General features: G+C 40.3%; 1 protein-coding gene across 1 annotated transcript in view; it reads right to left on the bottom strand.

The window, feature by feature from the left end:
- BCAS3 (BCAS3 microtubule associated cell migration factor) overlaps positions 1-20,634 on the bottom strand; it is a 372,406-nt gene that overhangs the window by 305,201 nt on the left and 46,571 nt on the right. Inside the window, exons 8-11 of the mRNA XM_054394123.1 lie at positions 19,777-19,884; positions 17,177-17,253; positions 3,989-4,065; positions 2,198-2,281 (exon numbers count right to left, since the gene is read on the bottom strand). Of these exons, the coding sequence (XP_054250098.1) occupies positions 2,198-2,281; positions 3,989-4,065; positions 17,177-17,253; positions 19,777-19,884 (346 nt within the window). The remainder of the gene's footprint in view (positions 1-2,197; positions 2,282-3,988; positions 4,066-17,176; positions 17,254-19,776; positions 19,885-20,634) is intronic.

Raw genomic sequence — 20,634 nt, 5'->3', positions numbered from 1 at the left:
ATTGATACTGTAAGGCTCAGATAGACAAAAGAGCCAAACTGTGCAAATATTTAGAAGTATAGTAGTATTAATCTTGTCTATTACAGTGACATCTAGCAGCCAGTTGACAGCAACAGCAATTTGCTTGGCAAAAGGCAAAGCAGTATAGAGATGGATGATTATTCCTTTTCCTGACTTTCCCTCTTTCTTCATCTCCATAGAGGCTAACAATCTATCCTCTCCTGTGATTATAAACACATTTTTATCTTCAGCATCAATTCACATGATGCAACATCATCATTTCAGTGCTTTCAGATCTTCAGTTTACTATGGGAATTGCTGGATTATGATCCTTAGGCTAGTACTACCCAGCAAGTAAGGTCATCATCTTCTCCTTACTGGCTTCAAAATTAGTCATCCTCAGTTTCTGAGGATAAGATATATAAAAGATCATAGAATCACAGAATTGTTAGGGTTGGAAGGGATCTCAAGAATCACATAGCTCCAACCTCCCTGTCACGGGCAGGGACACCTCACACTAGATCAGGTTGCTCACAGCCACATCCAGCCTGGCCTTAAAACCTCCAGGGATGAGGCTTCCACCACCTCCCTCGACAACCAGTATCTCACCACCTTCATGGTGAAGAATTTCTTCCCAACATCCAATCTGAATCTACCCATTTCTATTTTTGCTCCATTCCCCATAGTCCATCTGATACCCTAAAAAGTCCCTCTCCAACTTTCTTGCAGGCCCCTTTAAGATGTCCTCCTTTTAAAGATTTTATTTAGGTCTGACAACAAAAATGAAACAGGATAGTGTTTGCTCTTCAATGCCTACTGGAATGCTTTGACAATCATTATATGGTTTAAGAAAGCTCTGTTGTTCTTCAGTGAGGAGTAGGTCTGGCTTTGGCCATAGAGTGATCTGCTGGTGAGACTTTACAAACATCTCCTCATGACTCTGGCTGGTCATGCTAAGCCAGATATTTTTCAAACTTGTGTGTGCTATAAACTCCATGTTAATGATGCTGAGATTGAAGCAGCACAGGGAGATTTCCCCCCATTTTCATGTGTTTGCTGACAGCGAAAGTATGCAGAGAGACAGCAAATTTCCCATGTCTTCACAAGAACAGCAATTCAAGTTCTCCTCAACAATGCAAATAAAACCCCAAAAACCTGTGATTTTTTTCTTCTCCTCCAGCCACAGTGAGATGGTGTCCAAAGCTATGCTGATGGAATGTTTGTTTTGATGTTTTGTTTTCACATCAGATGGCATGCCCTGGGTCTCTCTTTGTGGGTTCCTGTAACTGTTGTTTTCTTCAGTGACACTGAGCTTTCTGTTCTGTGCTGTCATTTAATTCCTATTATTAGGTTTGTTTTGTTGTGCATATCAGAAATGAAAAGGCTGGTGGTTACAAGGAAAGCTTGTAATCAGCACGAAGGCTGCCAGACAGTGCCAAAACTCACTTTATATGTGTGTGTCTGTGTGTGTGAGAAAAAGAAATCACTTGACAAAACACTGCAGACAAATCCTCAAGGAAAGGACGAGGCTGGGAGGGAAGAATAAAACAATAGCTCTGCATACTCTTTGGCTTAAGATTTATTCAAGCCGTGGTCTTCTTTGGATGCTAAGAAACCCCAGACATCTGTCTGAAAACAGAGGGATATTATAATGTCATCTGGACTAAGAAAACCAGGCAATGGAACCTATATGTAAACAGCCATTAATAAACTCTAACCTTCAAAGAAAGGTAATTAATTAGCTCACGTACTGTGCTGTCATCCTTCAGAGAGATTAAAACATATAATGTTGGTGTGATGGAGTCCAAATAGCACCAAGCACTTGTAAAGTCAGTTTTCACCATGCTGAAAGACTAATGATGCTGAGTTCCAATCACAGGAACTTGCAACATTATGAATAGCCAATCTACAAACCCATTTCACTGTGATTTTCTTGTGAGAGTGGTCACTAATCTGAATAGCTCTTTGGAATACAAGTCAGTTCAGAAGGACAGGAATACTTAGTGCAAAGCAATGGCTACTCCAGGATGTGCAGGATCAGAACCATATGCCCAGTGCTAAGGGCAGTCTGTTTCTTCCTGTGTTTTCCTCTTTTGTGAATGGGGGGGGGTGGTGATGACACACGGTACAATCCAGCAGGGAAACCTAATAATTATCTTCCATGATAACCTCTCCTAGCAGCAGATGATGTACTCACTTTGGCAGCACTAATGACTGTGGCAGTGTAAGACTGAATGTTGTCTCCACAGGCTCCACCACGGGATTGATGGCATCGGATCAGCTACAAGAAGAAAGACAGCAACCAAGTAACTACTATTAAACTACACAAACCCATAAGCCATTACCATAGCTCTTATTTATCATGTACAGTGGTGTGTTTTTCCCTACAAACAGCAAAAAGCCCTGCTGAGACACTTAACCCCTTTTTATAATCTTCTGGGTGCCACCCAGACTGTCGCGTACTCCACTCCAGTTTTCAATTACAAGATGAGTAGTCACTAAGAATTCATAAACTTTGAAACGGTGGGATTTTTGGTCTGGCAGCAATACCACAAATACATTTAAATAAATATAATCAAAAGCTTTAGCCATGTATATGTAACATTAAATATCAGACATTCTAAGAATCCCAATGTGGCTTTCCCCTCCTTTTTATGAGTAGCAAGCAAAGAAATGACAAAGGAAAAGAGCTACTTTAAACTTCACTTTTAGTAGATTAAAGGAATGTACAAGGGATTTACTCTGCAATGCCTTCCTTCAAAGTTAATAAATTAAAAAAAGGCTCTTCTACCTGTCTTTGAATCCTAACTAACAACTGAATCTGTGCTTCTGAGTAAATAAAGTGGCAAACAAACTATAGATATTTGTTGCTTGTACACAGAATGTGTTGCCTGCTTAATTGCTTCAGCTAAAAGAAAATTAAAAAGTCACTGCAAGATGTTTTTATGCTACAGGTTTTCCTTTCCTATTTAAGCATCTAAATAAAAAGAGTCCAACTAGGGAGAAAGGGGAAGTCCACAGTGAATATACCTGGGAACACACAAGCCACTTAAATCCTGGCATAATTCTATTGCTGATCAGTGCCTTCTACTTTTGGCAGCAGTACTTTGTAAATCCCAGGCTGGCTGGTTAAGTTTTACAAAACCACACAGGCCTGCTGATGGTGTTCAAAGAAAGGCAATCCTGCAGAGAGAAATCAGTTGTGCTACATTTCTCAAGTCTGCCTCTCTGATAATTTCTGGTTCAGCTCTAGAAACAGCTACTCCAGCCACAGGTGGGAAGGAGAAAAAACATCTGCTTTGAAATCAAAATAAGGTATTAGAAGCTGAATGTAAGGATTCGAAACATTTCAAGTTTTAAACACATGATCACTCCTCTGGCTAAGAGCAGTGATAATTGTTTTACTTGGGATGTGTTTTCTTCTTTTGACTCCAGAAATATTAATTCAGCTTTTTCCTGGAGCCTAACAATTTTAAGTGGTCATTTTAATGTTATTTCCTAACCTCCAAAGTGCATCATTGTGCTCTTTCAAACAAACTCACTGGCTCTGTCCAGACTCCCTTGCCCCAAGCAGACTTTAGGGATCCTCACTTGCCTGCCTTTCAGAGGAGTCTATAATAAATTGCTTTAAATTTTGAAAATCCAAAATGGGCTGCTTATTGCATCACCTCACTAAAAACACATGTTGATAGCTGTCTGCTGTGCCTTTACTCTTACATATTTATGCCTCCCAAGTTCATGAGCTGTAATCAAATGTGCAGGGGAAAAGATATGATAAATACAAACACCAAAGCACAACCAGAGTGGGTCAAAGATTAGGTCTGTTACCATTGTGCAAGTCCTCTTACACATCACCTTTTTCACAGAGCTTTTTGTCTGCAACTTTTTCTTTTCTGTTTTGCTGGGGCTTTTTTCCCCTCTATGTTTGCAAAACCTAGAATGAAATTTCCAATGAAAGAACTGATTTTAAAATCAACCCTTTCCTTACCTTATTTTCTGCATAAGCAAGCCAACGGCTTCCAAGAGCAATAGGATTCATGTTTGGCCCTGGACAAGGATAACAGCCTGAAAAATTTGAGAAGTCAACATTAAGAAATAGCTTCATGACTCCTTACAAAGAATTTTATTTATTGCCAAGAAAACAAAAAGTCTAAACAAAAATCTTGCAGTTGCTAATATCACTCACTAAATGCTTGCATTTTTGTTCCTAGAGATAAGGCTGTGGTTAGATGAGCTATTCTGAACACTTAATTATGTGTAAATACTCCTTTCTCCTTATGTTTGCATTTTTTTTTATGCCATTTGGATACAGCAGGGTGAGGGCAGTATTTAAGTCTGACTGGATTGTTCTGCATCTTCACATTTGGATTCATTTTACTTGACTGATGTCTTTCTATTGGTGGTCCAGTTTGCTTCAAGCTCTGATAGTTTATGGACTGTGGTATGAAAGGGTATATTATGCTTTTTTTGTTTATAGTAATTCCATATACAAGCCCTTAACCTCTCAAAATCCTTTTCCACCCTGACTTTACACACTATGGGAGAATTTGTAATTGCTTTAGAATCAGTGGCAAAGTTTCCTCTGTTCACCTGCTTTTCACTGCCTTTATATTATCATTAAAGTATACACATGCATAAAGGTGCATAATAAAACAGAATTATTCTTAAGGATTAAAAGGTGAGAATAGTGATAATAGAAAGCTACTGAAAATAGATGGGAACAAAAAAATATGGTAAGGTTTAAAATTAATCAGGCCCATGTTCAATGTCATTTAGTATATACAGTCAAACAAACCAATAAACAAAAAAATTCCCCAAACCCCAAAAAAATCCTCCAAAAAAACCCCAAAACCACCAACAACCAAGAATATCACACTCTTAACTACTATTAAAAATATATAACTTTTAATTCTTGCAAACAACTAGATAATGCTTAAACATGAATGAAAAGTAATCTGCAATCAGAAGCAGCAGTGACCCTCACCCTAACCACTCTTACTTGTCCGATTTCCATGTCCTGTTTCCCTCTCTTTGTTTTCTGTCAGTACAGTTTAAACCCTTTGGGGGGAGGGCTGCTCTCTCTACACCAAGATGCAACCCTTGCCTGTACTCAGCCCTCAAATCTCACTGGTGTATCTGAACTTTAGTATTTGAGCCCTGACACTGGAAATGTCCTTGCTGGGTGGTTCCAGCAGGCTGCCTTCACTGGGATCCTTTGTCAAGGTAAGAGTCTGAAAGTTCAGCTACTGAAGTCACACAGATGAAGCCACAAAGCTGTTTACTTTGTGTTATCAAGGGACAACAAGATCTAAGTTTGAGTGTTGCAACTTAAGCCAGTATCCTGGGACCCTTAGCCACATGTCTAGTGCCATTTACTAGCCTTAAATCTGTTCTGGTACACTACAACCTATACACAAAAAAGAAATATTGCCTAAGAGGGGAAGGAGGGGGACCATCAAGCAAATGGTTAATCTCTGTTTTCATCAGTTCATAGGCTAATATAGACAATTTAGTAATTCATACTCTCTCACTGGCTGGGCAAGAAACAAAACCTTTTCAAACTTACAGACACATGTGTCTCATTTAAAGGAGTCCTGCCTGCTGATCCTGCATCCCAGGCAGAAGAAGCACTTAGATCAGGCAAACAGTTTTCAGAAGAACATATACAACCAACTGCAATTTAGTGCATAAAATCCTCCACTGCATTCTGAGCAGCAACATTAAAAAAAAAAACAAAAACAAAACCAACCAAACAAAAAAACCCCAGCAAGCTAACTTTGATTTCCCCTAAGTCTCTTGTGTCAGGCTCTTGATACTGACCTGCCAACCTGTCAGAAAAAATCATATCCATTCACCACCTTCTTTTTACAACTGTTAAACAGGTTCCAAAATAGTCCAGAACATTTAGTGAGGACAACAGAATTGTAAAGTTTAATGGCTTTATTCTCACTGCTTGCAAAACAGTGAAAAAGCTGCATTGGAAGGTGTTGGCTACAGCAGGTAGGGCTAAGTTTAAAGAGACATTTGACAACACTCATAGACATATTTGGTGGCATTTTGATGGGCACATGCAGAACCAGCTGCTGCACTGTTCAAGTTGTCTCATATAAACAGCTCTGCTTCATGTTTTTAGAGCAGAGCAGTGAGGGGCTTGCAAAATTCAAGAGATCACAGCAAGCTATTTCAAAGTTCATACAGCATTGGAAGGAGAAAAGCAGCAATTCATCCAATTAAATCCATCTTGGGCCAGGAAAGCCAAACCAAGTGAGTATTTTGTAAGGTCTTATCACTGCCTTGATCTCAGGAAGGAAAAAGAATTCTGACGAAATGATGCCACAATTGTTATTGCATTCCAGAAGCACATAAAATGTGGGTAGCCAGAGCCTCTTAAGGAACAAAGCAAGCAAAAAAAAAAAAAGGTTTTAAATACAACCCTAGGTTGTAAATACAAATGTGTTCTTCCCATGGCATTATAGATCAGGACTGGTAAGGTTTTAACGCTGACTTTTGCCTCAGCAATTCTTAGCTGCTCGGTAAAGATATTCAGAGCCCCCAAACTTTACTTCTTCCCTTTTGTGTATAAAACGTAGCATGAAAAGCTGTCAGATGATAACCTTCATCATCTCAATCTCCACAGTGAGTTTAGAATCAGTCACATGCGTTTCCCAAACTCTGCAGGCACCTCGTAACGTCCTCGAGCAGAAAACAAAAGGAGCAGCAGCCAGCAGATGCACTGCAACAGCAAAACCCCAGCAATTCCACAACTCCTAACAACAAAGAAAACATCTTGCTGGGATAAGGGAAGAAAAGGGAGCTGTTCCAAATTAATTCAGTGAACCAAAGGAAAGGAAGAACTGCAAAAAGCATTATTCTGCCAGTCACAAATTAATCAAATCAAAAGTGTAAAGTTATCTCACAGCAAAACTGCAGCTGTCTTCACCAAACCCACTGTAGGTGGTTTGTTCCATGAACTGGCCTCAGACACAGCTCCATGCACAAACCAGCCAATTCTAATAATAACCTCCAGAGAGGTCAACAATTCAGCTGGGTACTAAACTCTCCTCTCCGATACAAAAAACAGCATAGAGTAAAAAAAAAAAAAGGAGAGAGAGCTATTTCCTCCCTTTCTTCTCTTTGCAAGTCTCTGCATTTTGGAAACATGCAGCAGTACAAGGATAAACAAAGGGTTATACTTTATGGGAAGGAAAGGCAAATTGTTTTTCTGCTTTCCAAAAAACCAGCTGGAGTCAGCAGAACATCATCTACTAGGCAAATGAAAAGACAGGCACGGCGTGACCCATCCAGCTCAGCCACCCAATCGTTACCAGCCTAACTCTCTTAAAGATTAACTTCTATTTCTATTAAACTTCAAAACAACTGAGAAAAAAATCCATTCTAAGCAACAACAGCAGCAAGTTTTGCATGTTTACAATAGGAATGAACATAATGAGAGTGCAAAACTAGCTGTCACGAAGACCAAAGTTTCCAAGCTTTAATGACAGCATGAAGAGGTCATCCAAGAAATGATCACTCGGGGAAAGTCCTTCCAAAAGTACAGCAAATCAAGCAAGTACTAAAAAACATCTGATCTTAGCATCAGCTTTACTGGGACTATCACCCACAAAAACCTAGGTGACAACCTACCAGCAAATATTTCTGATGCTTTTAAGAACTCTACTGCTTTCTTTCTGTGTGCTTTACAATGGTACACAGAGAAAATGCAGCTTCAAAGCTGTTGAATAAGGAAAAATCTGAATTTAAGTGCAAATTTTTCTGCTAACTTCAGTTCCTGCACCCAAGACCTCCAACTGGTGCTGATGTAAGCAACATTGATGAGCAAAAAGTGAGCTCCAGGCAAGCTCCAAGCAGGGACTCAGGTAACAGCACCCTGGTCCCTCCTATTCTGTGCCTTTTATTTCCCTGTTTCCAAGATGTAAGGTGTTCCCTGCATCAAAAGGGAAATTCTTTAGCATTACAACTTCTTAGATTCCTCCTGTTCTTCTTTTTAAATAACTGAGTTATAAAATTAGGACCTGAAATATGCATTGGAGCTGTGATTCTGTGAATTCAAAGATGGTTTTGGCTTCCTGGTTGCTGTGCTAACTTTATCCACTTGGTTTCAGTGAGAATAGAGGAATCCTAGAAGTTCAAGTTCTCCAAAGAGCTACACAAATGTTTGTTTAATGAGTGAGCAAAGAGAAGGCATGTTTATTTTACATCATTTTTCAATTACTTCTATGAAACTCTCCACCACCCTTTGGAGATTCATATCCATATGTCCATAATAAACCAAATCACCTCTTCTACTCATCTCCGAAAATTTAACGCTCTGGATCTTTCCATTGGTTTATGCTCTTACAGAAACGTAAGACTCCAGTCCTTGCCTTACATTGTTTTGAAAAAGCTCATCCTCCAGCTTCAATAATGTCAGTGTGAATACACAGACAGCAGCCAAGAAGAGAAAAGCAACACATTCCTCCCCTCCCACTTAGCTTTTAAACAAACAGCATGTTGGGAAAACATTGTTGGGAGGAACAGGGCTATTAAAAGTCATGTCAGCTATAACAGAGATAAAGCAAATAAATCACAAAAGATACCACTATTAAAACTTGAGCTATTGGGGCAGCTCTTCGTCAAGCTCTAAAGCTTTTCCATGAGAAAAAAAGATTAAAAAAAAAAGTATGCATATGTGAGTACATATGCAAACCCAAATGCCCTCTATGGGCTTTTGTAACTAATGCTAATTACAATTAAATTGCAATGCTGAAGAACTGACCAACAGCACCATTTTGATGGAGAGATGGGGGCTCAACACTGCAGGTATTCCCAATATCCAGAAAAACTTGTCTCTTTGCTGCTTCACATCCAAGCACACAAGCTGTGTACAGGCATTTGAAAGTCTACAGCCATCTAAGTTTTCAACAGCTCTGTTCTTCAGGAGGGCCAGAGCTGTGCATCAGTTGTCTATGGTATGCTACAAGCCCAACCAGCACCTGCAGCACTACATCAAATTAGTGAATTTGAATTCTGGCTGACAATAATGGCTGGGTATTGATTTATTTACATGTAACAAGACCAGGTTGGATGGGATTTTGAGCAGCCTGGGCTAGTGGGAGGTGTCCCTGCCTATGGCACGGGTTTTGGAACTAGATGATCTTTAAAGTCCTTTCCAACCCAAACCATTCTAGGATTCAAGATCTGCTCTGCATCTGTGACCTTCTCATTCATGAAGCACGGACGATGCACATGCTGGAAGGGGCTCTGAACACACAGCAGCTATAACACATTCCACACCATGTAGCCATGAGGGATGCACAGCAGTGCTGTCCAGTTTTATTTCAAGCCACTCTGTTGTTTATACAGCATGTGGGTACGGGCTGTGTTATTAAAAAATCTTCTTAGGATTCTGTCTCTAATCCCAAACCATGGAAGAAATGACATCTGAATATGAGGAATATGACATTGGGATGGGATGCAGTCAGCAACCATAAGGAACACTGGTCAAGGCAAAAATCTCCAAGGCTAAATGACATCCCAAGGCAAAACGAAGTGAAACCTTCCTGAGAAAGTGGATTTCTGGCTAAACAAAGATTTTTCTGTTTCAGTGCTTGGAGAAGTTCACTAGAGATGACTTATGCCATATCTTAAATGCAGAGAATTTTTAAATACAGTCTTCTGAGCAAACCCAAAGTGTGTGTAACTCTTTTCTACCAAAACGATTTGCCTTTCACCGTTTATCTGCCAGATATCACTTGGAAAAGATCTGTCAAGCAGTGGAATTGTGTATTTTTAAATAAATAGCCACAGTAACCCACTGCAGTGAGGCTACTTTTTCATCACTGAATGTAATTAATCATCAATTAGTAATTTTTGCTAGGTCCTATGAAACACACAGCACTCTGTAATAATGAAATGACATAACTAGATTCTAAGTCCTGCAACCCAAAGGAGCCAGAAAACAGATCCATGACAGCAACCATAAGAAGAAATATACAATAAAGAAGGGGTAGAGTGATACTGTTCTTGCAAGAAGATTGTTGAATCCAAGGAAAACAAATCATATAAGTTGTTTTATCTAAGATTTTGTTTGTTTGGGATTGGCTGTTTTTTTTCTTAGCATCACCAAGCAAACCAAATTTATTTGTTTATAAACTGTATAAAGTAATATTGTTTATAAATTCCTCTGGGTTCCTTCTAGATGAAAGGCTCTATGTAAATGTTATTACTCTCACACTGTCACATACTTTCCAAAGCCCTTCTATTGTTCTTGTACTTCCTTCTGTTTAAGCATCAGCCATAAAAACTGAGCAAAAGAGCAAACCAGCAGGATGCATCCTACTGTGAAATCATCCTTGCCATCCAGGGCCTTTTTTGAAATCTGAGTGGTCTTATCACTATTAAAACACTACAAAATAGCCCATCTAGAAATAAAGTGAAAAGGCAACACCACAAATCTTATATTTATACTGTCAGCACCTGGCTTTGCAGGGCAATAGTCATAATACACAGCATGGTAACAACAGAGCCAGCCCTGCAATGAGTCACATTTTGTGCTCTCCTGCATCATAGAATGGTTTGGGTTGGAAAGGACCTTAAAGATCATCCAGTTCCAACCCCCCTGCCATGGGCAGGGACACCTTCAACTACACCAGGTTGCTAAAGGCTCCATCCAGCCTGGCTTTGAATACTTCGAGGGAAGATTGAAAGGTTTAAATCTTGGAAAGCATCAAATCTGGGAAAGAATTAAATCAGGGAAATAATTAAATCTCGGAGAGAATTAGATCTGGGAAAGAAATAAATCTGGGAAAGAATTAAATCTGGGAAAGAATTAAATCTGGGAAAGAATTAAATCTGGGAAGCACCACAGATGTAATGGGTTTATTATTATCATCATCACCACTATTATTATTGCTACTGTTATTTTTATTATTACTACTATTATTATTATGTCCACACAAACCTCCCCCCCTTCTCAATTCTATGATGGCAGTTTTAAGCATTTTCCTGTTATTCCACAGGTCTCAGACCAATATCAGAACTTTTACTAAATATATATGTGGCTTATAATGTTCATAAGGTTTAGTTGTTTAATTTAGCCAAATTTGCCTGATTCCAGGACAAACTTTTAATCTCAGGTTTACTTTCTTCTTCTGTTCAGAGAACTGGACAGTGATAAATAATGATGGTCCTGCAGAGGTTGTTGTTTCTGTGCAGGACAATGTGAGTAAGATGCCTTTGTTTTGGCCTTTCACATTAAGGATTTGGGTGCTTTAAGATAAAAATAACTTAGAAACAAACAGCACTTCCTGTTGTAGATATTTTTTAAACTGTCACACCCAGGAGATATGATACACACACATCTTGGGTACCAAGACTGCTTTCTCTCCAGAGACAGTTTTTTCTGGTGTACTTACACTTTGCTTCAATCCAGCAAAACACCTTCTAAGCAGGGAAGAAATTTGTTTCCATGATTCTCTCATATTGCCCTAATGACCTCTTCAACAAAATATTTCACCATCATCCTGCAATAGTGCTACACTGATTTGCATATTCAGGGAAAACCACTCTTAAAAGGAACAGTGAAAAAGTAAAAGCAGGATCAAATCAGCATTGCCCAGGGAAGGCAGTTACAAACCACACCAAGGAGTGGGGGTGTTCATATCTATGTATCTAAAATGTGTGTATACAAACTGCTTTTATACAACTCTCAGAACATAGTTGCATTCTCTTCACTGATCAAGAAAACACTGTGAATCAGGAGCTCATTTCCCACCTGCCTAAAGGGTTTTCAATCTAAACTGAGGAGACTCCCTCCATGGACAGAGGAATCCTATCAATCATTACACCGCGTGGGATGTCCAGGATAGGTGCCACTCACTGATCACAGCTGCGAAGGGAAATGTACATTCCTCTAGAAGTTCTGTTTGTGACTCTTGAGGCATTAAACCTTTTCATAAGACATCCAGGCTTTTTACTTCAAAGAGATCAAACTGCTCCCCGTGTGCTGATCAGGGAAAAAAGGAACTCTAACAGAGCTTACTGAAACTTACCAAAGAGCAGCCCTGTGACAGACTGAAACCACCCTGATATTTCTTGCATGTGAATGTCACTGAAAATAGGAATACCACATCCAAACTGCAGATCAGTGTCAAACACTGTTTGGTTTGGGGTTGTTTTCCTTGTTTTTTTCATTCAGAGAGCTGCAAGTAGGGTACATTTAACAGATACTAATTTTTGGCTCGTGGTTCAGTGAGTCTTTTGAGACTTTCTATACAATAAAGTACTCGGACTAAAATCTGGAAAATTACCTCTTGAGGCTCTAGCTGTGCAGCATCAATAGAAATGTGGTGCCAGCTAATGGCTGCAATAACTGTCTCCATCCCTAGAGAATAATGGATGGAGAAATATATCGATATGAGAAGTGGAAGGGCCAGAGAAACTGAGCAGGCACTAGTTATCGGACACAAAGATGATGCCACATGCATGATGTTATCTGTGATAATCTTTACTCAGGGCCCAGGGGTGGGAAGGATATTCTTTACAGAGAAGAAAATATCCATCAGGCCATATTCATAATCATCAATGTTCCACTAAGTAAGCATTTTTGGAGAAAGGCTGAAGGAGCACTGATGTAATAGAAATCAATGAAATTCAGCTTTTCTGCATCTATTGTTTAGAGTGAAGTAGAGAGGGAAAAAAAAAAAAAAAAAAGCTGGTCCATCACTTTTGTTTCTGCTCCTTCAGTATTGAGAGAAAAGCTCTGAAGGAAATCTGAACCATGACAAAACTCTTCCCCATTTAAAAACCTGTTTAAAACCCACACCTTGATATTCACAACTGCCACAGGAAACACATTCTAAGTATCAAATTAATTATTTTTTTCTTGGTTTGGCCACATGAGCAGTTAAAACAGTGCAGGATGCAAAATCACTGCCTGGCTTCATCTTCCCCTCGATCCGAGCCTTTTCTTAATGACAGTTGGCTCTGAGCTCTTTGCAGACTGATGCTGTGACTTTCCTTAGCAGACACTCAAAACTAAGAATCATAGAATTGTTTTGGTTGGGAAAGCCCTCTGAGATCATTCAGTCCAACCATCAACCCAATACCAGCCATGGCCATTAAACCATGTCCCCAGAGTGCCATGTGCACACACTTTTTGAACACCTCCAGGGATGGGGACTCCACCACCTCCCTGGGCACCCTTTTCCAATCCTTGACCACTCTTGCAGGAAAGAAAGTTTTCCTAATATCCAACCTAAACCTCCCCTGGTGCAACTTGAGATCATTTCCTCTTGTTCTATCTCCTGATAATAGGGACAAGAGACCAATCCCCACCTCACTCCATCCTCTTTTTAGGGATTTGTAGAGAGCAGTTAGATCTCTCAGCCTCCTTTTCTCCAGACTAAACAACCCCAGTTCCCTCAGCTGCTCCTCACCAGCCCTGTCCTCCAGACCCTTCACCAGCTTTGTTGCCCTTCTCTGTATGCCAGTATCACACAGGGTAGATTACAGGACACCCTGGTATTTTTTCTTCAATATCTACAGTATGTTTTCCATTCAAGTTTAAGCACCTGTCTTAAATCCAGGCACCAAGGCTGGAGCACCTGTACACCAAGTTTCTGTTACAAAAGGCACAAATAAAATCTGCTGGTGTTCTGCCATTCAAGTCAAATCAGCACATTTCCATCTGATCACAAGCAGAAAAAAAAAATAAACCCAACAAACCAAACCAACAGATTAGTACTGTGTCAAATTTACTCAAGAAAGATCAGGGAACGCAGTTAAGCATTCCAACAGCAGCATGAACCTGACCATGTTCTACATCCTGAATATTTTATGGTGCATTTATTACAAGGATACATTCAACCACAGAAACAAAAACAGAAAGACAAATACTGCTCATGTGCAACCCAGCTGCATTAGCATTTCTGAGGAACACTGAACTTCAGGATTCCTGACACTGTTTTTAATTGTGCACTCTGCATTTAATCTCTGTGTATAAATAGTCACAAGAAAATGGACAAGAGCTTCTCCCTGCCTATGTTTGCTTTTCAGCTGCCTCAGTGAGGTTCTGGGGCCACTTAGCTGATACAGATGGAAGATGTGATTTCCACATCACCACCACCAAATCTGCTTGGAAAAAAAAAAAAAGATGTTCCTTTATACACAGCAACAGAAATGTTGTCAAAGAGTTAGTGAACCTCAGTTAACATTTTTGACCTTTCATGCCATTGCTTCTGACCAAGAGCAGTCAGATAACTCAGCTGTGAATCTTCATGTTGAAAAGTTCTGCGGGCAGCCAGTGATACTCCTACTGCCACTGTCCAGCTGAAGAGAGTTCCGGATGGGACACCTGCAGAGCTGGGATGCTCCAGTAATGGAAACAACAAGGCCTAGAAGACTTTGTGCTGAGCTTCCATCTCAGGGATTCCTACTTTTCCAGTTTAAACTGACACTGCCCTTTTCTAAATTCAAACAAACAAACAAACAAACAAAAAAAGCATAGCAAGAGAGCCCAGTGCTGGCCACTTGGCTGGCTATCAAAAATCTTTGCAGCTAACTAGGTAGCTCATTTCCATCAAATCTCAAACACATCAGAGTAACTTAAGCCTTTAAAGATACACTCTTTTGTAGCACACACAAAATCTGAAAGCTTATACAAAAGCTTTGCTGCAGCCTCAACATGCCAGAACATAACACCCTCTCGATAGCATAAGCCATTAAGTGAAACAACTAAGCTTCAAAATCCTCAGGACAACTCTTCACCAGCACAGGTCCAAGAAAGCCATTCATCTAGGGAAAAAAACCCACACATCTCTGTGCCCAGTCACAGCCACCACTGGCCACAAGCAAGCTGGGGAGGTGACAGGGAAGGGATGTGGTGGCAGGAGCTCTGACTCTTTGCTGGGTCCTGCAGCTTTCCAAAAAGCCTGGTACAAAATGAGGAGGGGTCTGTAACTGAGCTTTGGAAGTCCAGAATCAGAACAAAGTTTGAGAACATCTTTGAGTTTCTCATGTTAAAAAACACAGCACAGCTGGAGAAATACACTGTAAACAGTGACATTTCAGGAGCTTGAATGTTCAACTTAATTGGTAAATATCTCCAAAAAGCTTTATTTTATCCTCTTTAAATTCCATGGCTACTCCACAAAAATACACTGCTAATCAAAATTTGTCTTTAGGAATAGGATACTCCAAATACACTGCACTGGATTAATTGTTAAAAACAAATTGCAGTATATTTTTTTTTAAAGAAAACCAACAACTGCAAACAGAAAAGCACAATGATTGCCAAAACACACATTTACTTGACTGATTTATGCTTTTTTTTCCTTTTGATCTAAAATAAATTAAGGCTTGTAGCCTAATTCTCTTTGGTGAAAGAAAAAGGAGCACGGAATAGGACACAAAGTCCTTTCCCACTAGTCTCTCTTGACTGAACCCCAGCAGATTCCCAGCATCTTAAATCCATGTATAGGAAGAAACTGACACCTATTGGCAACTTTAATATTACTGCATGAAGCTGCTTTACTTCAAGCTCTCACAAGAAACAGCTTCTCCTAAGCAGATGTTTCTTCACAATACACAGATATCAAAAAATCATTTAGAGCTTTTCCAGTCATGACAAAAATACATCCAGAAAATTTCAAACTCTCCTTTTTAACAACAAAAACCTGACCCTTCCAAAGTAAATGACGATCTCTCAGTAATCTGCAGATTTTAAGAGGCCATTCTAATCGATAAACAGAAGCTCATGTCACTAACTGCTTGACAAGAACTTTTTTCCTGCTTAATACTCTCTTGGTGTTGAGTATTACAACACACACAGGCTTGGGAACAGGTAAATGGCATCCTAATCCTATCCACACCCTGTGACAGAGCAGAGTAGAAGCAGTAGAAAGCATTTCCTTTTCCCTACTAACCTACCAGGTGCTGTGATACAGATGTTGAGGCAGCAAAGGGACACTTAGAGGGGAGAAACAGATTTTGGAGAGCACCTTACTCATTACAATCCACTGCCTCCTATTGAGAGGAGTACAGAGGAATAAGGGGATCCTCAGCAAACAGTTCCTTGAACTGTAGAATTGATTTGGTTGGAAAAGATCTCTAAGATCATTCAGGCCAACCACCAACCCAACACCACCATGGCCCTTACACTATTCTCCTCAAGTGCCACGTCCACACATTTCAAGAACACCTCCAGGGATGAACACTCCACCACCTCCCTGGGCAGCCTGTTCCAAAGCCTGACCACTCTTGCAGGAAAGAAATTTTTCATAATATCCAACCTAACATCCCCCCACCCCCAGCACAATTTCAGGCCATTTCCTGTCATTCTATCACCTGATACTAGGGAGAAAGACCAACCTCCACCTCACTGCAACCTCTTTTCAGTGAGTTGTAGAGTGCAATGAAGTGTGTCCCCCCCCAGCCTCCTCTTCTCCAGGCTGAGCAATCCCAGTTCCCTCAGCTGTTTCTCACCAGACCTGTTCTCCAGACCCTTCATTGCCCTTCTCTGGACCTGCTGCAGCTTCTCAACGTCCTTCTTGGAATGAGGGACCCAAAAATGAACCCAATATTTGAGGTGCAGCCTTACCAGTGCTGAGCACAGGAGCATTATCCCTTTCATTCTCAAGACAGGTGTGAAAGCAGCTGAAGGAAAATACCTGCCTATAGCTCTTCTACTATAACACTTTACTGACCTGTTTGAGCTTTGGGGCCTTCTAAAGTAAATATATATTAAAAAAAAACCCAAACCAAACCAACCAATGTACTTAGACCTAAGGGCCAACAAAAAATGTAAAGCAGGCAGATTGCTGCCAATGTGATTTCAAGCTGCTGCTGAGGTGCACAACCTGAAACTCCAACACCTGAAGCTTCTGCATGTATTTGTGCAAAATAAACATAAGAACTTTGAAGCTACCTATGGATGTCAGTGTGGGTGCTTTTCCCAACAGTGAGAAGTTAGTTACAGCAATAATCAATATGCAAAAGAGCCAAAGATTGACAAAGCAACATTTGGGGTTTCTTTGAAGTAACAGATTTCCTGAAACTCCAGATGAAGTCATGGAGATCTGCTTTGAGAAATAAAAATAGAAAATAATAATAGAAATCTGTTGCATTTCACTGCCCCAGTCACAGCAACCAGGCTGAGGCCAACTCTTCTCATACATACTTGTGACAAAGAATTTCTTGGTGAAAGTACAGCTGTCGAAGGCGGCAATTTTCTCTTGCAGCACCACGACAAGGATCCTGAAAACACAGAAATGGAACGTGTGCTTTAAGCATTAAATGCATTGGTTTAAAGATTCAATATCTAAATGTAATTATTTCAAAAGCATCAATATAAACTTCCCAGTGATAAACAGCCAGGTTACCAATACATGGCAGTTATGGAGGATTTTCTCTCATCCCAACCACATAACCTTCACTGCAGGAAGTACACAGATCTGATACAGAACAACACAGCATATTTATGATAGACCTGCTGCAGTAAAAGCTCCATTAAAAACAAAGAATGGAATTGCAAGGCTCCTGAACTACTCACAGTGACTCAAATAACAATCAAATCACCAATCGGTAGAACAGAAGCTAAATTTGAAATAATTCCATTGCCCACCTCACTGCAAATTTATTAAACCACCTGATTTACTAAAAGCAGTGCTTTTTTTTTTTCATCATACCAAGAAGAGCAGCACCCAAATACAGTTAAGAGAAGCAGGATTTGTGCCAATCAGCAAAATTACAAGTGTGTGTTTATGTATTCACTGCTACCTCCACACACTCCTATTGTGAAATACCTCTTCGTTAGAATGCTGCCTCCAGTTCTGGTGCCCCCAGCATGAGAAGGGCACAGAGCTGTTGGAGTGAGGCCAGACAAGTCCACAAAGATGATCCAAGGGATGGAGCATCTATGCTATTAGGATAGGCTGAGGGAGCCAGGGTTGTTCCGCCTGGAGAAGACTCCAAGGAGACCTTAGAGCTCCTTCCAATACCTGATGGGATCCTACAGGAAGGCTGCAGAGGGACTTTTCAGAAGGGTGTCTAGAGACAGGACAAGGGGAATGGTTTGAAGCTGAGGGAGAGCAGGGTTAGACTGGAGCTGAGGAAGTTCTTCAGTGTGAGGGTGGCGAGACTCCGAAATAGGCTGCCCAGGGAAGTTGTGGCTGCCTCCTCCCTGGGGGTGTTCAAGACCAGGCTGGATGAGGCCTTGAGCAGCTGAGTCTAGTTGGGAGGTGTCCCTGTCCATGGAGGGGGATGGATATGCTTCCCTACACCCTTCTGATTTACAAATCTCAATTGTTACAAGTTAGAAACCCTGCATATAGAAATTACTATTAGTTTTGGACAAATCAGTAGATCTAGTTAAATGCCATCTCTGGTTAAATGCCATCTCTTACAATTGCTTAAACTGCAGGAGAGAAAACCAAACGTCAACTCTAACTTCTCCCACAAAGCCTAAAAGAAAGTTAAGCAATGAATAATGGACAGACTTTGAATGTGTGTGCAGTGTAATGTCTGTGCAGAACACCTATCTATATTTGAGTGCTATATTTCCTGATCCTGCAGATTTGTGTTATCTGCTCTTTGAAGAGGTACTGTCTTTCTGCATAAATGAACCCTACCAGATGGATGGTTCTAGAGGATAAATACATAAATAATAAACAGTTTTCCATTCTTCTGCAACTCCAGTTTCACTCTAAATCCAAACTTTGGGCTCCATTAGAGTGCAGTATGCACCATTAGCACTGCACTTGGCCACACTTAATGCATTTTCAATCTGAACCAGTGAGCTTTCCTTGGACAGCAACAGAATCTGATACATACCAGAAAAGCAGCTACCCTGGATACAGCCACATGGCTTTGAAGTAGCTTTGCCACTTAGGAAAAGAAACATTAGCACCTGGAAAGACTTTTTAGTTGGGAGAAACTTTGAATGGTGATTTGCCTTTTGACTGTTTTTACAATTGGATTTTTCTTCTGCTAGGAGGCCAGACTGGAAAGATTTACTATCATCACACTGTACACAAGGGAACTTTAAATTTTTCAAGGGACAGTTGCACAGATAAGTACTGAACTCCTGACAGCTTTTAAAGGAACAGTGACCTATTCATGGCACATAACTCACCAACTCAAGCTCAGTGAAGCTGTATTTTGATGTAACATTCATACACCCACAACAAGCAGATTGATGGGGATAACAAAAACTATCATCCCTTACTTCTTTAAACATTCACACCATCAAAATAACCTCCTTATTGGTTGTGGTATTAAAGGTGTTTGTTACATAGCACTGCCTTCCTCTGGAATTTCTACTTGACCTTTCTCTGCAACTTCTACTTGTTCAGCCTGGAGAAGACTCCGGGGAGACCTTATCAGAGCCTTCCAATGCCTGAAGGGGGCCACAAGAACAATGGAACATAAAGAAGGGAGACATAAACTCTTCAGTGCTTTATACTCTTTAAACTCTCAATGATCCCATTTCTCCATCTGTAGGTGGATGATAGAGGATGCCAACGATTCCTGCGCACCCACATCACAGCTGAAAGAAGCTTAAACGATTTCAGATGCAAAATGTTTTGAGCTTCTTAAATGCAAGCCACTGGAGAAGCATATTGGCATATTCAGACTGAAATACTGCTTGAGAAATGGAGAACCAAAGCTATGCTGAGAGGAAAGTCAAAATAATAAAGTCAGGGAACACAGAGACCAGAAATTGTATTAATTACTGACATTTTGCATGCTCTGAGGTAGAAAGAACGTAAACCTCCTTACCTTTTATTGCAATGCAGATCATAAATAGGAGTTTTAAACTGTATGGACTTGACCATCTCTCCTGTTCGCAACGAATAAAGGTCCACACAGCAGTAAGGTGGGCTCGTGCTAAAATGAATAAAAAGAAGATCTGAATGGAAAGAAAAGCTTTTTGTAAAATTATTTCAAACTATTTCAGCCTCTCTTTATTATTTAGCATGTTAAATGGAAAGAAAAACCCCAGCAACCTGAGTGGAATGCTGGAGAACAAAGGGTCAGTATAAGCCTTCTCCATTAGGGGAAGGTAGGATTGAAATTGAATTATGATCTCCTCGGTGGCCAAGAACCTGGATTGTGCAACTGATTACCAAGCTCTTAGTTTCCTTTGTCACAAATGAGACTTTGGAACAGCAGACCTGACCAGCCAAACACAAGCCATTTGATAGGCAAGAAGTTTTAAGAGCACATGCTAGTTATTTGAAAACTCCTCTGCCAAGTATCACTCTCCTAAAGGGAATACTTCCTTCACTCCATGCAACAGCTGAATCATGACTTGATTTGCTAGAGCCACATTACACAATTCACATCACATCTCTGATGGACTTTTGTTTGAACTACAGAGATCTTTTCAACTGCTTTGTGTCACTTTTATCATTTTATACAAATAAAGCTGGAAGGCCATTTCTGAATAAAAAGGCTTGCTTTCTTTCTGAGAGGCAGAAAGTGCTGAGTGTTCTGATAGGGCTGAGGAAGGTAGTGGTGGAAACCATTTTACAAGCTGAGGAGAAGCTTTGATGTGGCAGTTCTTTTCTGTAACACCTTTTTTCCCCTCCAAGAACGCATTAAAACGTTGGCTACTTCTAGGTCAAGGAATACGAA

Source organism: Indicator indicator, chromosome 30 (genome assembly GCF_027791375.1).
Source record: "Indicator indicator isolate 239-I01 chromosome 30, UM_Iind_1.1, whole genome shotgun sequence".
Classification (NCBI taxonomy): domain Eukaryota; kingdom Metazoa; phylum Chordata; class Aves; order Piciformes; family Indicatoridae; genus Indicator; species Indicator indicator.
The sequence above is the reverse complement of the archived record's forward strand: the minus strand, read 5'-3'. Positions and strand labels throughout refer to the sequence as shown.